The sequence below is a fragment of the Carettochelys insculpta genome, chromosome 5 (genome assembly GCF_033958435.1).
Source record: "Carettochelys insculpta isolate YL-2023 chromosome 5, ASM3395843v1, whole genome shotgun sequence".
Lineage (NCBI taxonomy): Eukaryota > Metazoa > Chordata > Testudines > Carettochelyidae > Carettochelys > Carettochelys insculpta.
Window position 1 is genome coordinate 65,894,524 of NC_134141.1, and position 20,972 is coordinate 65,915,495.

The 20,972-nt window shown below is 39.6% G+C and overlaps 1 protein-coding gene across 4 annotated transcripts in view; it reads left to right on the plus strand.

Moving 5' to 3' along the window:
• Window positions 1–19,799, plus strand: part of FBXL17 (F-box and leucine rich repeat protein 17) — a 474,489-nt gene extending 454,690 nt beyond the window's left edge. For all 4 annotated transcript variants that reach the window (XM_074994182.1, XM_074994183.1, XM_074994184.1 and 1 more), the window contains one exon: window positions 17,396–19,799. In XM_074994182.1, the coding sequence (XP_074850283.1) occupies window positions 17,396–17,533 (138 nt within the window). In that variant the 3' untranslated portion in view covers window positions 17,534–19,799. The remainder of the gene's footprint in view (window positions 1–17,395) is intronic.
• Window positions 19,800–20,972: the final 1,173 nt, after the last annotated feature.

Here is a 20,972-nt window from a genome sequence, read left to right on the forward strand (position 1 = left end):
GTCCCTGTGCCACGGGAGTTCCTGTCCTCTTCCCATCCCCCTCCCAAAGTCTTTGGGAACACCCCCATCAGCAGGGCTGTGCGAGGGTGGGACGGCACGGTCCCCCAGGGACGTGGCTTCCCACCCCAACCCCCACTTCAAGTCCACCCTTTGCATGCCAACCCTGCTTCCCAAGGGACTTCCTTTGGCAAGACAACCCCATCCTCCCTGTGTAGGGACTGCAGCCCGAGTGTTCCTTGCTTCCATGAGGAGGTCCTGACAGTAAGCTTCCTCATGCCAAACTGGTTTCCCACTGAGTGGTAGCTGTAAGGGGTGGCAGGCTTCCATAGGGCAACTGCAACCCACTTCTCTATGGGGTTGGCAGCCACACCTGGGTGTTCTGTCTCAGGAGGACAGGGAGGAGCCAGGCACAGAACTCCAGGAAGTTGGCCTTCCACACTCAGAAGTTCTGGTGCCAATGCTGATCATCCCACTGCCCCATGACCAGCCAGTCCCACCAGTCAGAACTGGTGCAGTGCCTCCAGATCTGTCTGTGCACCCAGGGGGACGGGTGCAGGTGTGACCATCTGGCAGCAACAGCGAGGTCCTCAAAGGTGGTGTTGAGCTAACCCTCCCTGAAGAATAGGAGGATGGCTGTGAGGAGGTGCAGCAGGTGCTGAGGCCACCTGTGTGAACCCAGCACAAACCCAGGGGCTGCTCTGGCACCATGGCTCACTGGAAAGATCTGTGTCTCCTAGAAAGAGTCAAAGCCCTGCCCTAGCAGCTATGCTGTCCCTCGTGGAGGTTGGCACACCTCAGCATGGGCAGGGAACGGGTGTCAGGGGCAAGGGGGGCCTTTAATGACATGGCTCACCAGGGCTTCCGGAAGGGATTGCTGGTCGAGCGACCCTGTCTGCTATGGTTCCAGCTGGCTGTTTTGTCGAGAGTGTGGCTAGTCAGTCCAGCCACTCTCTGTCAACAGAGCGATCCACTTGGCAGTCTAGCCACAATCTGTCAACAGAAGTTTTGTCGGAAGATATCTTCTGATAAAGTCTTCTGTCAACAGATCACTCTAATCTAGATATAGCCTGTGATTCTATGAAACTATTTATTAAATGATCTGAATGTGGGGAATATTTTTGAGACCTGAAAAAGGCATTTTTCAGAGGAAATAAAAGGTGAAAAGAATTTGTCCACCTCTGCTCATTTCACTCTCAGAAATGTCTGTGAACATGGGCAGAAGTTGTTTACACATTTGCTGCACTTGTAAACCTCCCACCAAGATCCATCCTCATTTCCTCTCCCTAACACAATACTTTTCACCACATTCTCAAAGAAGTTTCAGCCCAGAGGCCATGGAACCAGAGAGAAGATAACTAAGAGATTTGAGACTTTGGATTTCAAATCTCCTAGTGAATCTGCAGGGATCGTTTCTCTTTCAGCCCCCTGTGAATCAAAGTTCAGTTTGTGAACCTCATTGTGAAATAAGCACAGCCCTAATTGGTTACAAGTTTCAGAACTGTTTTTATCATAAAACAGTCTGTGCATGACAACTATGCTATGAATTCATTGGAAAGCAATGAGGAAAAGTATTTCAACCAGCTATGAATGAATAAATTTCCAGCTCAACTGTAAAGTTTGAAATAGCAACACACAGCCTCAGCTTTTGTAATTTTCCAGACCGAAGGGAGGATAAGCATGTTGGAAGAATTGTGCTGGTGTTTGAAGCCGACTCTACTTAATCTCCTAAACTTTAGTGTTTTGTTGGAGCTAATAGAAGAAAACAGTGTGTGTGCTGCCTTTGATGAAGTGGACTAAGATTATGTACTTAGAAAGCGTTCAAAAGGTTACGTGACCTTGGGAATTAGAGCTGACCCTGAATCCACGGATCAGTTTTACATATATTTATTTTGTGGGTTAGTTAAAATGGCTTGTACAATCAACAGGGATCTAGTAAGAGCAATATATTTATCCAGTCTTCAGCTGCTGTAGACAATCAATGACCTTGATGCTGAAAAAAGTTTTACTGCCGCTGACATCAATTAAACCACATACATTTCAAAGTTTATTCCTGTAATTGGTGGCTTTATTGTCCTAGCTTCTTTCAAAAAATGATTGTGCAATATTAAAGAAGGTTGATCTGCAAGGAATAAAAATCTCTGGAAAGCTGCAGGACAGACGGAAAAACAGTTTTCAGGATTAATTTAAAAATGTATTGGGTACCCAAAGCTTTCTCAAAAATGATTTCTGTATAGCAAACATTGTGGTGCTAGCAGTACTGCTGGGAACCATTTTACTTTCTTATGGAGGCTTGGTGGGAAAAAAAGTAGCAGCCTCAGAAGGAGTGAACTAAGTGTAGAAAATTAGAAGCATTATCTCTGTATTTCACGTGTTGAAAGGCAAAATGTGAAATTGGCCAGTATAAGATGACAACCCCTTTCCCACAGCAATTTAATAGAGACATAACAGAACAAAATTTCTTTCTCTTTTTTCCAGCTTTGTGCAGAACTAATTTTTTCCAATGACTGCTCATTTAGGTTGAAGATGCCAACATCTGGGTATCTGGGGCATCATTAAAGCAAATTCTTGGCACAAGGAGAAGTAGTTATTTGTATGTCTGTGTGATTGGATTCTGTGACTTTACAGTCTGGGGGAGGTGAGAAGATTTTCCCCTACAGTACTCTCTTCCATCCCTAAGTCAATGAATGTTACATTATTACCAGGTAGATACTGTATGGTATGCTTTTATAGGAATATCTGTGCATTCAACACAGAAGCACTTAAACACCAAGTTGCCTACAAAAAATACATACATACATACATAGGTTTTAAATGGTTACCACTAAAATACCCTGTGACCAAATCTCCTTGGAATTTCTTTGATATGCAATTGACATAAATTAGAATTACACAGGCCTCAAGCATCTTCCCAGAAAAGATCAGAGAGGCTTCAGGGCTGGGTGAAGGCATGCTATGTTTGATTCCATTGATTATCTAACTGCCTTTAGGCAAGGGGTCTCAGCCAGAGTGTTATTGATCCACTCCATGAAAGTAATCAAATTAATTCATTTCACATCAAATTGCCAGTGCCTTGACCTTCCCCACCACCCACCCCACACACACACACCCCACATGTGCCTGCCTCCAGCATGCACAGCTCAGAAGCAAAATATTCACTGCTTCAAAATAAATGTCGTTATTTTCACATTGCTCGTAAGAAATGTCAATCTTAACATTGCATGCTTGGGAAGAAGAAGTTTAATTAGGTACTGTTTTTTATAATGTATTGTAGCATTTTAAACCCATTCTTCTAAACACCAGAGATATTTATTTAATTAGTGAATAAATAACTCAATAAAATAATAAGACCCAATGCCACAAAGAAAAAGCTTAATCCTTTTAAAACTAACTGTAGTTTTGCTGTACAGTTCTGGTGTTTTGCTTGGTCAAATGTGTTCAATATATTATAAAAATATTCAGCAGACATACATTTGTCTAGAAAAATAATTACATTAAGGCTGGGTCTACACTTGCCCCCAGCTTCGAAGGGGGCATGTTAATCAGGGTGATGGGAGACTACTAATGAAGTGCTGCGGTGAATACGCAGCACTTTATTAGGGTAATTCTCTTCCGTGACAACTTCAAAGTGTCAGACTTCAAAGTGCCAGCATGCATGTAGCCCACACTACTGCAAAGTGACTTTACTTCAAAGGTTTGATACTTGGAAGTTGCCACGGGGAGAATTAGCCTAATGAAGTGCTGCATATTCACCACAGCGCTTCATTAGTAATCTCCCGTCACCCTGATTAATATGCCCTCTTTGAAGTTGGGGGCAAGTGTAGACAAGCCCTAAGGGAGCTACTGTTACCTTTAACAAGCTGGTACAGATAACTCTAGGTATAGTAGTAGATATTGGAAATAGAAATTTCTTCAAGTTTTTACTAGTGGTGGTGATGGAGAGCAGTGGGGCTTTTCTGATCAACTATGATATTTAAATCTAATTGATTTGTACAGCTGATGAGTAAAGATTTTTAAAAGCACCTAAATGACTGAAGTACAAATTCCCATTTTCTAACTCCCATTGATTTTCAATGACACATAAGCTCCTAATGGCTGTATTTTTGTAGGTATTTAGGCACCTAACTCCCATGGAAACTAGTCACCTAAACACTTTTTTTAAGTGTCTTAGTCATTTAGATACCCAGAGAAATGCCCCTCTCTTCTCCCTCACTGCTGCTGCTAAAAACCCAATGAAATCTAAGTGTCTACAGCAAATGTAATTTAGGCTCCTAAGTTATGCCTTACATTTCTTTTCATTGTTTAATAGGATAAAAGTTCAGATACTAATAAATTCAAAACAGCGATAAGATGGAGTTGTCCCATGTGTAAAGAAGTCCACCCATGGCCAACCTCAGTTCACCATAACCCTCTTGTGGGCAGAGTGCCCACACAAGGGCAGAGTAATCTGCACCTCTTGCATACCATTAAAAAGCGTTCTGTGTCAGCCCCAAATAGACCAGCAGACAGAGGACAGGGAGGATAGGCAAGTAGAAATTTTTCTCAGGTTCCAGTAATTCATCCCTCATCACGCACACATGTAGAAGGCACAATTGAACTATGGCCACAATTCCAACCCAATGGCAGAAATAGTAGTCCTGGGTGGGCTGCATTCCAGCTCCTGGCACACCTAAGTTATCTAGTTGTGAATTCCATTCCCTACACCTCTGTGGCGTTCCCTACAAGAGCACTGCGTGAAATATGTTGTTTCTGGGTTGTTGTGGGGTGAAGGGTTGATCACCCTGCCCTGAATCTTCCCAGAAAAAGGGTTGGTTTTTTTTTAATTTAACATTACGTTTGTCTGTCTTTACTACATCTTCCAACACATTATTTTTGTTGTGTTAGCAACAACATATTAAGCATATCAGCAATTTCAGTGTAGAAGAATTGGAAGAAACACACTTACGCCAGCAAGGACATGGTGTAAATGTTATTCTGCTTATTCACTAGACCAGGGGTCTGCAAACAAAATAGTGAGAAGAGCCATTTTTTCAAATTCAGCTACAAAATCAATACTTCAAGAGCTGCAATGCATGTGAATACAAGGCAGTCCTTAATAAATAAATAACATCAAACCGTACTTTTTGTAACTACTATTTTAAGAACAGCCCACACGCAATGATTTGCACCAGTTAGAAAGTTTGTTACTTTCACCCCTGGATTGCAGAGCAAATGAGGACAAGGAAAATGCTGAACCTGGGGATGGGCCCATAAGCAGGGAGGAGCAACATTCACATCAACCCTCCATGCCCACCCCCAGTCCCAGGCTCTACCCCTCTCAGCCCCAAAACTCACCCACCATCTCCAGGCTTTACCCACTTAGGCCCCAAATCCAATCCCACCCATCCCCAAGCTTTACCCCCCAGTGCCACAAACCTGCCTCCCATCCCCAGGCTTAACCACTCTCAAGAGATGTTAACCTTCCCAGAAGGCCAACCGGCAGAACCGCTTCCCCCTGCCCTAGAGATGGGGAACAAGGATCACAACCCCCCCATCACATGAGTTCTATCCCAGTCTCCTGGGGGCATTTGCACTGGGGAACTTACAACAGGAGAGCTCCCAGCTGGCCTGGGCAGGGGCAGGTGCAGGTGCAGCCGCACCTTCAGGAGCTGGCAGTGCTGAGTTGTCCTAGGACTGGGTGTGGACCTGACCAGGCTGGCTGCACACACAAGCTGCCAGCAGAGTGGAGAAGCTGGCTGTCCCAGGGATAGCGTGAGCAGCCCGCAGGCTCTCTCCTGGAGGCGGCAACCTGGCGTTCCCAGCCAGGCTATAACGAACATGCAGTAGGTGACGGTAGGGCCCCTGGTGCTCACAGCCGGGAAGGAGCTAGGAGCTCTGCTGCTGGAGGGATCGTGTACCCTGGGCAGTGCTGCTGGCCGTGTCACCCTCCTGGCCAGTGCCGATGGGAGCACCAGTGCCCAGCTGCCACACTCTGTGCAGCTGCTTCAAGCCCGGTCCTGCCCCAGTCACTCCTACGGAAGCGACCCCTGTTGACAGCAGCTGCCAGCAGCTCTAAATGTATGGTCCGCTGGGGCTGGACTTGGAGGCATGGCAGGGTGCAACTCAGCCTCCTGCGCCCCGGGAGAGGCTCGGGCCACTGGCTACTCTGCGCTGGGAATGAAGCCAGGATAGGGAGGAGCGGCAGAGAAAGCGGAAGGGAGGAGGGAAGAGTGGAAGCAGCCAGGAGCAGTGCCAGGCCTGGAGCAATGAGCAGGGAAGTTTGGGGTACGTGGGGGTTAGGTTTTTACCCAGACTGGCTCCCCCTGCTTGCCCCGCCCTATCGCTGCTTCCTCAGCATGGGCTGCCCCTCCTCCCCCGACATCATCGCAGTTGGCTGGGTGGCGGCAGGGCTCAGAGACACAGCAAGAGTAAGCAGCAGCAGTGCTTGAAGCTGCTACTAACTCCTTAAAAAGCTGCAGGTTGCCAACCTCTGCACTATATAAAAGGCCAAATGACTGGTGGGGAAAAAGTAAATAAGGAAAAGTTACTCACTTGTTCCCATAACAAAAGAACTCAGGGACACCAAATGAAATTCATGGGTAGCAGGTTTAAAACGAACAAAAGGAAGTTTTTCTTCACACAGCGCTCAGTAGGTGTGTGGAACTCCTTGCCAGTGGATGTTGTGAAGACCAAGACTTGAGCAGGGTTCAAAAAAGAACTAGATAAATTCATGGAAGTTACGTCCATCAGTAGCTATTAAGCAGGATATGTAGGAAACGTGTCCTTAGCCTGTGTGTGTCAGAGGCTGGATATGGATGTCAGGAGAGATAGCTCTGGCTGATTACCTTTCTGTTCACTCCCTCTGGGGCATCAGGCATTGGCCTCTGACAGAAGACAGGATACTGGGCTAGATGGACATTTGGTTTGACCTGGTGTGGCCCTTCTTATGTACCAATTATTAAAAATATAGTTGTCAAAACCCTTAATCCAGGGGTAGGCAATGAGTGGCCCATAGACCGGGCATAGTTTGTAAGGGCTAGCCCCTGGCAGGCTGCCAGATACTTTGTGTACCTTTGTTTGGCTCCTGCTTCTCCCTTCTCCCATTGGCTGGGAATCATGAATGGCAGCAACCAGGAGCTGCAAGCAGCCATACCTGTAGATGCTCCGGTAAACAAAGTGTGTGGCAGCGCACCACGGACTAACCCTGATGAATCGCCTCGGGCCCACAGGCCACTTGTTGCCCACCCCAGCCTTACTTTTGCCATTAGTAATTCTTCATTGTATATTTCTAATTATAAATCAGCCCATGGTATTTTGTGCTACCACTACTCTATTTTAGACAGAGGAGGGAGAAAATACGATAATTCTTTAAGATCAGTGTTTCTTATATTTTTCAAAATGTTTTTGTTTTTTCTATTCAAAGTCCAATTTTGTTTATAAATCTTTACAAAGAAACTTCATTACAAATTTTCCTGTGAATGCCTTTTGAGGGTCTCTCAATTTTAGGGCTTTAATATTTAGTTGTTTTTAATGCTTCCACAAAAACTCTGTGCTGTTTTGTCATTTCAGTCACGTGATCCCTAATCTATTTTCTGGTAAATTTTATCAGACGTGGTTTTCAGACACCCAACCCTTGCTGTTCAGGATTTGAGCCAAACATTTTAACCTTTATATTGGGGATCCTGATTTACAGTTTCCCACAGCATATAATTACAATGGGGTGAATGCAAGGATTCAAGTCTTCAGCTCTCTAGTGCACATTTTTCAAACATGATTCTTCAAATTTGTATCTAAATTGCCATCTAAACTGACACAGGAGGTTGCTTACAAAGTAGTTACTCCAGTTGTTTTTAAAAAATCCAACATGATTGAAACTGAAGGAAATCTGATAAACTGGTGGTATTAAATTAACCCATCTGTTGCTGGTACTCTTGTTTTCATGATTTTGTTCTGTTTCTTCATTGTCCTTTATAACACTCTAATCAGGCTTTGTATTATGGCAATCCAAACCTTTACTTTTCCTGAAAAACTCTTGAATGATGCCTAGGAAATATTAAATGAAATCATTAATTTTCCTGATTGACTGTTTGGTTAGTTGGACTGCCTGTCATCATAATCTTCAATTAGAGCCTGTGAATTTCATGCCACAGCTTCTCAGAACTTGGGATTCTGCGTGCAGCCTTATGGTTTTATTTAACATGGCTCTCAGAAATGCTAATGTTAAAATACAGGAAGTATTTCATGAAAAAATATGGAAATAACATTGAAAATCCTGGCCCCAATACTAGAGAGAGAAATTAGTCCTTTCAGTTTGACGCTGAAGTGAAGTTAAATGGACAAATTGGCTGGGGACAAGTGCGCCAATTTCTTTCATTAAATTATCCATAGGCTTGGCTTTTTCTAAGTTTTTTTGTTTTTAAGAAATTTAAGTTACTTTTCAATAGGACTATTTCTGAAATCATATAATTTATCCCAGAGGCTTTCTTAGATCATCTGCAAAATATATTTTCCATCAATACTTTTATTGAGATTTTAGGGCATATAAAGTGCCAGTCAGTACAACTGACAAAAGACAAACACTTTCTGAAATTACAAGAGAAGAAAATCTATCTGAGGTCTAAAAGTGAAAAAATCTCTAAAGAGAGTGGGTTTTTTGTGTTTTTTCAAATATGGTTAGGTGATAAGTCACATTTGAACATAAATCCTTAATGGGATGAGAATGTGCCACTTGTGAGTTTTTCCATAAAGAATGTGATTTGTAAAGAAATGCCAGTTGTGAACAAGGTTAATTCCTCAGTCCATAAAGAATTTCCTGCTTTTCTATATATTATTAAGCATAGTCTGGACACCATTTTTGAACATTTTATGCAGGGTCTGTTGCTATTTACACAAGTTGCTTGAAAATGGTCCGAGTGAAAGACAGGTGGGATCTCAGGTGCTAGATGTTTATCCAGCAATTGCAAGAATATAGGGCCATGACTTGTTTTAATATAATTAGCACCACAATTGGCCAGACCATTTTAAAAAGCTAATAGACACTAACTTGAAATAGATCAAAATGCCTGACAAATTGCTTCCACTTAAAAATCATTTTGAGAATTGAAATTATGGTTTGATCTTGAGAACTGCAAAATCTGTTTTTTCTCCCATTTTTAAAAAGTCTGTAGCACTTATTCTCCCCCTAAATCACTGTAATTTGTTCAAATGACATTGCTGCATATTTAAGAAGATTCTCTCTATTTTTGAAGTAACATGAAATGTAGAAGCTTCCATTGATATATCTGTTTATGAATAATGAGGGAGACAAGGTGGGTGAGATAATATGAATAATGAAGATATCAGATGCGTAAGACCAGTGAACCCTATTAGAATGAAATTACAGCAATCCTCCTTTCCCTGATAAAGACCCCACTGTCTTTTTAAGTATTCATTTTGGCTTTTGATTTTCAATATGAGCATTTTAAAAGACAGAGCAATAAATGATTCCTTTTTTTTAGCTGACTGGCATAGCTTACCCATTAAGTGCATGACTGAAAGTGTCTGCTGAAAGCAAGAGAAGAGAATTTAAACTAACTGTCTGCTATTGTATATTTAGTTTAACTACTTCATTTCTGATGTGTGGTCAGATTATAGACAGCAAAGTTAAACAATGAGGTACAGTAAGGACTCAGTCCTTCAAACACAGACTACATGGGCATATACAAGTCAATGGGTCTACTCATGTTAGAAAGAACCAAGGTCCTGATCCAGTTCTCGTAGTAGTCATCAGAAGGCGTATTCATGTCAGTGTGATCATATCTAAAGCCCATTGGTAAGTCTTTTCAGCATCAGGCCGCTGTTGAGGGTAAAGGCAATGAATGTGAACTAACCAATATTCCGTATGGAACACGAATGGAATGAGAATACTTTCTAGCAGTATTGTCCCAGTAACTTTTCAATATTCTTTATTAACCGAGAGGTTTTTAAAATGGGTTTTCCACTTACTTTACAATGCCTCCCACTTTAGTAAGTGTTACAGTAATATGCTCATAAAACAGAAGGGATTGTTTTGATGAGCCATAGTTTTCTAAAAAGCAAAATGGCCATCTCTGCCTTAGAAGTATGAAAATTTCAGGAAGTTGAAAAAAGATCCATCATTCATAAACAAACACCATTGTTTCACTAGGCAGTCATGACTTATGAAATAGTTTTCTAAATAAGGACAAAAGAGTCTATGGAGTAATTTTGTGTCATATTTTTGAGATTTTTTGTTCAAGTGCTGTACAATCTATATCTTGAAGCAATTAAATACTTTGTTTGAAACATACCAAAACAAACATCCAAACATTTTGGCAAGAGTCCTCTTACAAAATGGCAAAAATAAAAGGCTCCTAGTAATCCTGGAGGCCTGAGAATGAAACATCTTTATCCTTTATGGGAATATAATACTAGATACTGCAGGAGACATAGGAGATAATGGTTAACACAGTGACTTTTGGGACATATGTTCTTCAAGACCTAGGCCACTACAAAACAGTGAAATTAATTATTTTGTTAATTTGCAATAACCTTTCACCTCTCCAAGAGATCACAGTGATTGTTGAAGCAGTAGCATCCATGGGCATGAGCAAAGTCTCCACAAATCCTTCATCACTGAAGGGCTGTGCATCTCTGAGCTGAAGGTAAATAGAAAAAGAGGACACATATTTCAAAAGTAGATTTGCCACAGCTTCTCCATAAAAGTTTCATGATGCCAGTTCATTTTCTGAAACCTCAAAATTTGCTTGAGCTAATTATGAAATTTGTGTATTTCATTTGTTTCATTTTAGAGCACAGAGATATCAGACATATTTTTACATAGTTTTCTATCCATCCTCCTTTTCCTATCCCAAGCTTAACTGGGAAATAAATGGCTGCAGTATTTGCAGTATAAAATTAAGTGGTCTCACTGTCATGATAATCATATTATATCAATATTGTAGAGGAGACAGGACTTGTCAATTGCATTAATCATTAATCCACAATCATAGTAATTTTGAAAAAGAAATACACCAGTTAAGCCAAAAATGCATTCTTTTTCTAAACCATAAGGGAATTCAAAATGTAGAAAGTTGTAACAATATAGTTAAAGCTGTTATTTTATTATTAGAGTAGTCTTAAGCAAAGGTTCTGCTTCTGGGCATCAGGGCAGTGTTTTAAACTCTGTGGAACTTATCTGTCTTAACTGATCGAATGCATAGCATTTCATGCAAATGATTCCAGAAATCTTTCGTTTTATTGTGACTATAGGCAACAGTTATAATTGCACCACTTGAAAATGTTAGTCATTCAACTATTAGCTGGGGGAAAGAAATCAAACATTCGTTATTAAGTATACTTTCAAAAAACATTGAACTGAGGAAGCAATCAACTAAAGCTGGAGAAGAAAGAAAATAAGTGAATAAACTTGTCTACTGCATAATGACATTTGCTCTGAATTTTAGATTCCATCTTTAAAGCATGGGAGAGATGGTGGATTTGTGAATTATGTGTAACAAAAACTAGTTCCTAAGTCAATAATCAGTATTCTGTCTATACTTCCAATGTGGGCTCCTGACATATATCTACCCCCCTCTCTACTCATAACAAGGAAAAATGAGCCTCCATTCCGTTGAGCATGCAGAGAGAAAGCTCCACATACAGTTGCCATATACCTTGACTGTCCAAAAACAAATAACTAGCATAACCAAAACTTTAAATAATCTGACAGCAGGACTCTTTTGGATCCAATCCATTTGCAATGTGTGGAATAATGATCTCTAAAATGAGTACATTTTCTTCTTTCATTACATCATAAATATTATGGAGTTGTGCACCATTATGGCAATTGTGTCCATTTAACCCTTGCCACTGTAGTCATCTTTGTGTCACTGTTTGATGCTAATGCTAATGATATTTGTCTCTAAAATTACTTGCAAAAATTAAATGTTTTAAAAAATTGATCTTCTGGGTATTGATAGAATAAATACTTCTTGTGCCCCTAGGCACTAGGTATTAAATAAAATTAACAGCATTATAAAATTTAGGTAAGTAAATTATTGTTTTGGAAAAAGTAAGTATTCAGTAAAATTAGACAACTGAACATATGTTCAACCTGCTGCTGTCCTGACCCTGGGACCAATGCTCTGCTGTCTAGGGAGGTGAAACCTAGAAGGGAAGAGCTCTTAACATCAGCACTTCCAGCTGTCAGCTAGTTGGGTTCTGAGGCAAGAGTTACATGCCTTTCACTCAGAAGCTTGCTTGAACATTGCTTGCTTGCTTGAGCTGCTGCTCCCACACCTCATCCCTCTGTCAAAACAAAAATTCAGTCCAGAAGCACTTTAAAGACTAACAAAATAATTTATTAAGTGGTGATCTGTCATGGGACAGATCCACTTCTTCAGATCATAGCCATACCAGACTAGACTCAATATTTAAGGCACAGAGAACCAAAAACAGTAATCAAGGTTGACAAATCAGAAAAATTATTGTCAAGGTGAGCAAATCAGAGAACAGAGGAGCAGAGGGAGGGTGTGGGGGGAGTCAAGAACTAGATTAAGCAAAGTATGTAAAAGATCCCCTATTATTGAGTCTGTTCTGGTAAGGCTACGATCTGAAGAAGTGGGTCTGCCCCACAAAAACACCTCACCTAATATATTATTTTGTTAGTCTTTAAAGTGCTACTGGACTGCTTTTTTGTTTTCATAGTATATAGACTAGCACGGCTATCTATGTGTTACTCATCCCCCTATGAAACTCATGGTAACTAAGGAGCATAAACATGTTCTCCTGAGCAGTTCCAGTTTTATATCTCTTGACTAAAATGAAGTATAAATAAATACAAATAAGTATAAATAAGAGTATTTTAAGACTTGGGTTAACAGAGATGTTCTCTCTTGTGGTGATTTTATGATGACTCCTACATTATACTGAAACATAGTGTTTCTATAAATACAGAGATTTCAGTGGGCACAGGTCTGATACCTAAAAGGTATAGATGGTTTGCCATTAGCTCTGTCACTAGCCCCGCTACAGTCCACTCTTGGCACATCTGGCTATCCACCACCCTGAAAATCTTTTAGGTTCAGATAATTATATTTCAGCTGCAGCCCCTCAGCTCACTGGAGGATAATGAGGGGCTCAAATCAAAAATTGATTCTCTTGGATCAAAATGTCATGTATTTATGCCCTCAAGATAAACTTAGTTAATGGAGGCAGGTTGGTGGGGGGGTGGCACTAGAAACAATTCCCTGATATAAAAGTTAAATAAAATAATATTAAAATTCTCTCTGGAGTCCAGTATAGAACACTGCCTGAAGCATTAATAATAACCCTGTGAGACTTTCGAGAATTACTGAAAATCTAACAATGTGCACCTTTTGGATTATCCTTCACATGTGTATTGAGAGTCTGACTGAATTTACTGTTCATTTCTGAAGGCCTTTGGTGCTTTTAATCCTCATTTTATGCTCTTACTGGCCTATCAAATCACTGATCTTGCTTTTAGGAGGCGATGACTGTGTTTTCCTTATTTGCAGTTTGCACCTATTACACTGCAGTTATATTGAAATACAAATAAATGATAATGTATTAAATAATCCAATTGATTTATCTTCAGCTAGTCACCTTTTCTGACATTTGAATTAATGGAGATTAATGAAAATTGATAGAAGTGAAAAACACATCATTTAACATGAAGATGTGAACATTCCTGTTTTTCCCTTGGTGTCCAATATCATGCAGGCTTGAAGGGAGAAATTGCTTTCTTGAAGTGATTTACTTCTTTTTGAAGGTTTCTATTGCCAGCCAAATTACATCTGATAAAAATACAGATGTTTAATTTTTATATGATTCTAATGATGAAAAATCTTATTGGTGTCTTGATCTTAACATTAAAGGACCTGATGACAAGGACCAAATTATTGGTATCTTTTTGATTTAGGTGTTATCTCCTTTGAGAGAATGCACTATTTATCCTTGTGAGTATGATGCCCTATGTTTACAACTGCTAATGATTAAGTATCTGATTTGGTCCAGATTTTTCTGGAAGTAAATAGCAAGATTTCCATTGGATTTTTTTTACTGTGATGTAAACTGGATTGATAAATCTAATATAAATTTGAAAAGTTTATGATAAGTTTTATTAAAATGAATTTTAAATGTGATTAACAGCTTAATATTTAAAAACATCAAACAATGTTATCATTTATCATGAAACCTGGGTAAAATTGCCCTCTGGCATGAGAGTAAGTTTGTCAGTTTTCAAGCTCAATGTGACTTCTTACTAAACTTTTAAAGGTGTGAGAAGTGAACATAAGATAAAACCTAACTGGAGCAACTAATACCCAGAGTCTGCAGAATCAAATTAAGGTTTTCAAATTGCCTTAAAACAAATGTATAGAAATCCCCATAACAGCCCTGGAAACTAGTTGTGTTTATCAATTTTTGTGAACATTTAGACTGTGATTGAGAGATGAGTAATTTACTTCTCATTTTTAGTTCTATGGTTATTTTGCCTGTCCCCTATGTGCTCAGGTTTATCTTGTAGGCCAACCACATGCAGTAACCTGGTTGTGCTTGAGCTTGTCACCTGGCTGTCCTGCCTTCAGCAACTGTCTGTTCCTGAAGACTGTACATGTGTGTAAACTTCAGTTTCACTCATTCCCAAGTGGTCCTGTTTTTGTGTCTTCTCAGTACTTCCTGCACCACAGCCAGCCCATTTGGCAAACACAATTGCTAACAAATATGTGTGTCTTTCTTCTGTTTCTAAGATATTCCTGTGCAGTAGTCCCTCCAGTTATGCGAGGGTTGCATTCCCACGCACCCTCGCATAACTCAAATTTCACGTAAGTCGGTGGGGGGGCGGCTTTTTCCCCCTGCAGAACACACATTCTGCAGCTGGGGAAGCAGCAGGAGCACCTGGAGCTCCTTTTCAGAGGTAAGTCCTGGAGTTGGGGGCGGCAGGTGGGGAGAGTAAAGCATGGCAGTGGGTTGAGGCCGTGGAAGGGAGTGCAGGGGGGTTAAGCCTGGGGTAGGTTAGGACTGTGGGGATGGGGGTGGAGTTGAGCTGGGGCTGTGTGGTCCTGTGGAGGGCGGCGGGTTTGAGATGGAGCTGTGCATGGTGGGGCAGGGCTTGGCAGGGGGATGAGCTGGGGTCGGACATGGGAGGTTGAAATGGAGCAGGGGCTTTGAACTGGGGCCGTGCAGGGAGGGGGAAGCGTTGAACCGGGGCTGCATGGGGTGGGGGAGTTGAACCAGGGCCACGTGGAGGGGATTGAAATGGTGTGGGGGGGTTGAATTGGGGCCATGCAAGGCAGGGGTGGGGCATTGAACCGGGGCCAGGGGGTTGAGCCAGGGCCGGGGGAGTGGGATTTTGAGTTGTGCTAAACTTGCGTTAATATGTTAAGCGCAACTCAAAATTGCACATTTTGAGGGATTACTGTATTGTGGCACATAAAAGCCAGCAAGTATGACTGCCTATAAAGACACACATGACATCAGTGGCTTAAGAAATACGTGCTTTTTTAATAGATTAGTAGATTTTAAAACTGGGGGGATGGACAATTGGATCATCTAATCTGTGTATCATAAGACATTATATTTCACCCAGTTAATACTGTGTTGAGTCCAGTAATTTGCTTTTGCTTTCAGACAAGCGTTGCAGTCTTGATAGGAAGACCTAAAAAGATGGATAACCCACTCACTTGTAGTTACACATTCCAACTGTCCAATATGAACTTGTCTGTTCCCTGTCACATGGAAACCTGTTTGCATTATTAAACACATTGCCCATCTAAATCCTAACAAACACACCCCAGCTTGATTGTGAGTGAGTATAATAAAACATGAGCACATTTTAACCAGAGTTTAATGGATGAGCATAAGCTCTGCTTCCTAGATTCCCAGTTAGGAAAGTCAAAGTGGCTGACTTGCCTTCCTGATCTTCTTCATTCTGACTACTACCTGTAATGTAAAGATCATGTAATTCGGGGGTTTTACTCTTGTAATTCAGGTTTGGTATTCAAAAAAGGGAGGTGAGAGATGATAAGATGATGGATTCTGTACTCTTACCTGGTGTCTTTTTTGACTGTTCTGAATAGGACAAAATGTTAACAAACACAATTATATGAACTCTACTTCCAAGAAGCATTTCTGCTGAAAGTTGCTCTTAATTTAAAAGTTTGTATTCCTCTGTGAGTGTCAGAAATACCTCCAATTTAATTGGGATTTATTAAAAGATGTTTCTTGTTCTATAGCACCCACAGGTGTTACTTTAACATATTTGTAGCGCTTTAAAGACTAACAAAATAATTTATTAGGGGATGAACTTTTGTAGGACAGACCCACTTCTTCAGATCTACAGCATTTCCCCAGTATGGTTTTGAGAGAGGAAGGCAGGAATCATTATATTTTAAATATTCTGAGAAGGATCTCGATGATGATGATGATAAACAAATTTTGCTTGAATTTTGGATACTAGAAAAGAAAGATGGAGGGTTGTATTACTGTATTACAGAATTGTATTATCCTGGCAGTGTAGACTGCTCTGTGTTTAAATGAAATATTGATGCATTTAAAAATGTCAAAGTGCTTAATAAAGATTTCAAAGAAAGCTACCTAAAAGTTGTGGTTCTTAGGTTAATCTTTTATTTATCTAAAGGATGAATGAAGCTATCTCCTTTTGTGATATGAACTGCAATCAGCTTAAAAATAATTGACAAATTAATCCCCTCACAGCACTGCAATTGTAAAGGTGTTAGGTTTAATTAGGCCTGTCTGATTGCCTTGTCTAATCAAGAATAAAAGTAGTATCTTTGATGGTTAAAGTCTAGGGGGGACATCCTTGACCTGCCAGTCTTGTACATTTTAATTATTGATTCCTACCATTTCAGCCTGCCTCACTGAAGATCTTAGTTCTGTGCTAGTTTCATACTGAAAGGCAGAAATCAAAAGTTGACACCAAAGGTATATGTAGAGCTGTGCAGGCTTTTAAATACTCTTTAACCTTTGGAAGGGCTGATTTACAGTACCAGTTGATGTTCATGTCCAATGAAAATTGTTCTTATTGTTTGCTCCTTACACAATCATGATTTTATGTTCTTCATTAACAGATTCCCATACTCTTATTCACACTGATTACTGCCTCACTGTTGAAATCCATTTCAGTTGTGCTAGTCGTGAAATTTCTCATTTTTTGTCATAAAAAGCAGCCATGCTCAATTATATTCAGATAACCCAAGCTATAAACCCAGGGTCCAGTGCTGCAAGCCCTTCCCACATAAAGAAGGCTCACAGGATGAGTCATGGAGCATTAAATTCTGCAATCCAAACACTGATATCTTTTATAGTCCATTAGGCTGCATGTTTACTTTGTGTGAGTTACAGAGGGTTTTTTTGTTTTTGTTCTTGTTTTTGGTTGTAGGTGAATGAAGCAACAGTGGAACAGCTAGTGCAACAATATCCACACATAACCTTCAGTACTGTACTGCAAGATTGCAAGAGGACCTTGGAAAGAGCTTATCAAATGGGCTGGACACCCAGCATGTCTACTGCCTCCTAATGTCTTACATGATTTTACAGTTTGACTGGTGCGTTCAGTAGGTCTAAAGGGGACTGCAGATTTTGCTTGTACAGTGCAGAAATATTTTAAATCTTCATGTTTTTAAATCTCATTTTGCTTTCTGTGAAATATGTGTTCAAGAGCCAGTTGTTCTAAAATAGGTTTTTATTTTATTTTTAAGTTTTAAAATTAATGTTTTTTTAAAGAAATGAAGGGGTCTTGTGTCCCTTCCTGGAAATTTTGGAACAGAAACTGGACTCTCTGATCATAGTTAGACTCGTGTAGCTGTTATGAATATTAATTTGTCATCCTAAAATCTGCAAATCCCCAAAGACATATATGAGGGCTCACAATCTTTCATGATGCAATATTATTGTGAGTTTAAACAAGTGAAAGTAAAATGGAGTTGACTATACACTGACTTTGATGTACTGTAAAACAATGTACGAATATTGAAAAGAAATCCTTAGAGATGCATTGTATCCTTTTTGTATACATAAACATGATGTAAAAGCCCTTGGCAGATTTCCTGAAGTGGATTCCTACCAATTCTGTGGACAACTTGAGTTATATTAGATATTAAGCCTATTTTCTTTCATTTGGTTCCCTTTGCCTTAGTCACGTGTGTCTCTTTGGGTTTGTAATTGACAACTCAGTGCTAGTACCAGTGTAACTGATCAGTTTAGGTCTCTGCTGAAGTGGGAGCTAATCTTAATCCATATTATTACCTAGACTGAAATCACCCATGTCTTTAGGATGCATGGGAATATAAGAATTCACAAATAGTTGTGACTTTCTTCTAAATATTTTGCTATTTACAAAAAAATCATTATTTTGAAATTCAGTTTTGACGGAAACCTTAATAAATGATGGTAACTATTGAATGATTATTTAAGTAGACAATCTTACTTGTTTTATGTTGTAGAACGTCAGAAGTGATTTTTCCTTAGTCATGTAGGAGATGCTGTATAGATTTCTCAATTTTTGCACCTTGTCATTGTTGTAATAGTTAACAGTGCTTTAATTTACCACAGATAACCAATTCCACCTTGTGAGGTCAAATGCTGCAAAGGAGACACCAGCTGGGGGGAAAAAGTTATAAGGGCGTGTTTATATTGCTTAAAATAATATTATTTCATTTTTTAAATTTCTGAATGAAACTTTTCCTTTCACAATGCCGTCATGTTCCCAAATTCTGAAATTTCAAGTCAAAAAGGCAAATGTAATAAATAAAAGCCAAAATGCTGATTTTTCCCAATGTAGTGAGTAGTTTCTAATGTGGGTTATGTTCTTGCAAACCAAAGCGTAGATATAAGATGACCTCACTGGGATTATGTGTGGGTGGAAGGGTACAACTACATACATCACTTTGCAGGATCAGGACCTTAGTCTAGAATAATTGCTTTGGAGGAAAAATTCTCCTGGCATCCTCTAAATTGTATATTTTAAAGCATGCTTTTCATGTTTGTCCTCCAGCTATTGAAGATTTCTTTGGTGGGCAATTGTGTACCTGTTTTTTAATCTAAAACTGATTTATAAGACAATATATGCAGAAAATAACTGTATTGAATACATAAAAAAATAAGTTTCTATATGTGTCACAAGAGTTAAATTGACAAGTGTTCACAAGCAGACATTGCAACTTGGGTTTGAATTTGTGTTAACCTTTAGAAAGTTGAAATTTGGTTAAAGGATGATTCTTCGAGGTCAACAGCACTGCATATTTGCTTTTTAAAGGTCATGTTGTTTTAATCCAAACTATCAGCCACTCAAATTTCGTCTGAGAGTTGCCATTCTTGTCACAGTGTTTTGCTAATCCAGATGAACTGCTGCAGCATAACCTGGAGAATAGCCTTAGTATGTCCATGCAATTCTGCCAAACTGTACTCCAGTCCCACAGCATTAAGTCTTCAAAGCAACAGAAAGCATCAACTCAAAGTAATTCCAGTAACAGTTGTTAAATATTTTTGTGGACACTTCAAAGTGAGGCTGAAAACATTTATCTGGTAAAAGTATAATGTAGAGTTTTGCTTGGAATGTCATAAATACATGTGAACATATATTATGCTGTGCTTTTTGTCTACTCCAGAATGGCAAAAATATTTTCAAAATAAAGACAGTGAAGAATATTGCAGATATAGTGGAGGACTGTATTCATTACTCTTCAATGTCTTCTTATGAGTACAACAAGACAATTCACACAATTTGTAAGTTTCTATTTTTCCTTGAAAATTTTGACCTTGTGATGGGTTGCAATAAAAGAAAGAAGCAAAACACCGTGTCTTAGGTTTGGTTATATAGACCATTAACTCTGTTTAAGTTTTTCAGTCCCTGCCAATGCAGGATTTTTCACCCATTGTACATTTGCTAAGGTATTTTCCAGTCTAGTTTTAAATGTCCGAAATAATTAGGCTTTCACTTTTGGAAGATTATTCCACCATCTTTTTGAGCTCAGTATAAAGATATCCAGGTTATATTTTATCTTTCTTATTCCATTAATCATTATATTCACATGTAGCTAGTTAGATAATTCCTCTTCATCCTTGGTATTTATAACTTTCAGATGTTTGCAGACTGTTATCCTATTATCATTGTGTAGCCAAGGTATGCTCATTTAGCTCTTTTAATTCCCTCTTAATGTGTCAGTCGTATTAGATACTACAATGATTGGGGCATGATCAATAGATTAGAAAGACACGTTACCTCTTTAGTTTTACTACTATTTTTAAACACTCCCTGGAAAAAAAAATCTCTCAATGCTGCTTTACCCTTCCAGCAATTCCTTTCGATATCTTCAAAATAGAGAATCGCTTGCGCTGGATTCCAGACAACTTTCAAGCTGAATTGTATTGGTTTCTACAACTCATTTTATATCCTCTGTTATTTTATTTCTTCAAGACAGTCTAAAACTTGTTGGCACCTGTCACTGTTACGACACTTCATCTTCTCCCTCTCAGAACTCTTGGAAAATCCTCATTTTCTACTCACAATTTATATAGTCCAAGACCTTTAACCTTCCTTACCTCCACCATCTCATTATTTACAATAACTCATAGCCCCAAGCTATTCACCCTCACACATATACACTGAGTTTATTTATCTTTATTATGAAACCATCTGGAGACTCCTACCAAGGATCTGGGGCCTGCTGCGATTAACTCCAAAAGTACATAATAAAAATATAGTCCTTACCTCTGGAGAATTTACTGTTAATAGAGTTTTCAAACAGAGAACTCTAGGCACACAAAAATGTCAGGGAACCAGGCTTTATTTTCAGTCACTTGCCACTCTAATTCCAGAATTTAATTCTTGTGTAGTCTCCTTTGATTCACTCGATATGCAGTGGCTGTATAACTGTTACTCCTTTCAGTACCACCAGCACCCGCAGCAAAAGAAAGTGCGTGTGTGTGCATGTATGCACATGTGAGCATACCTTTTA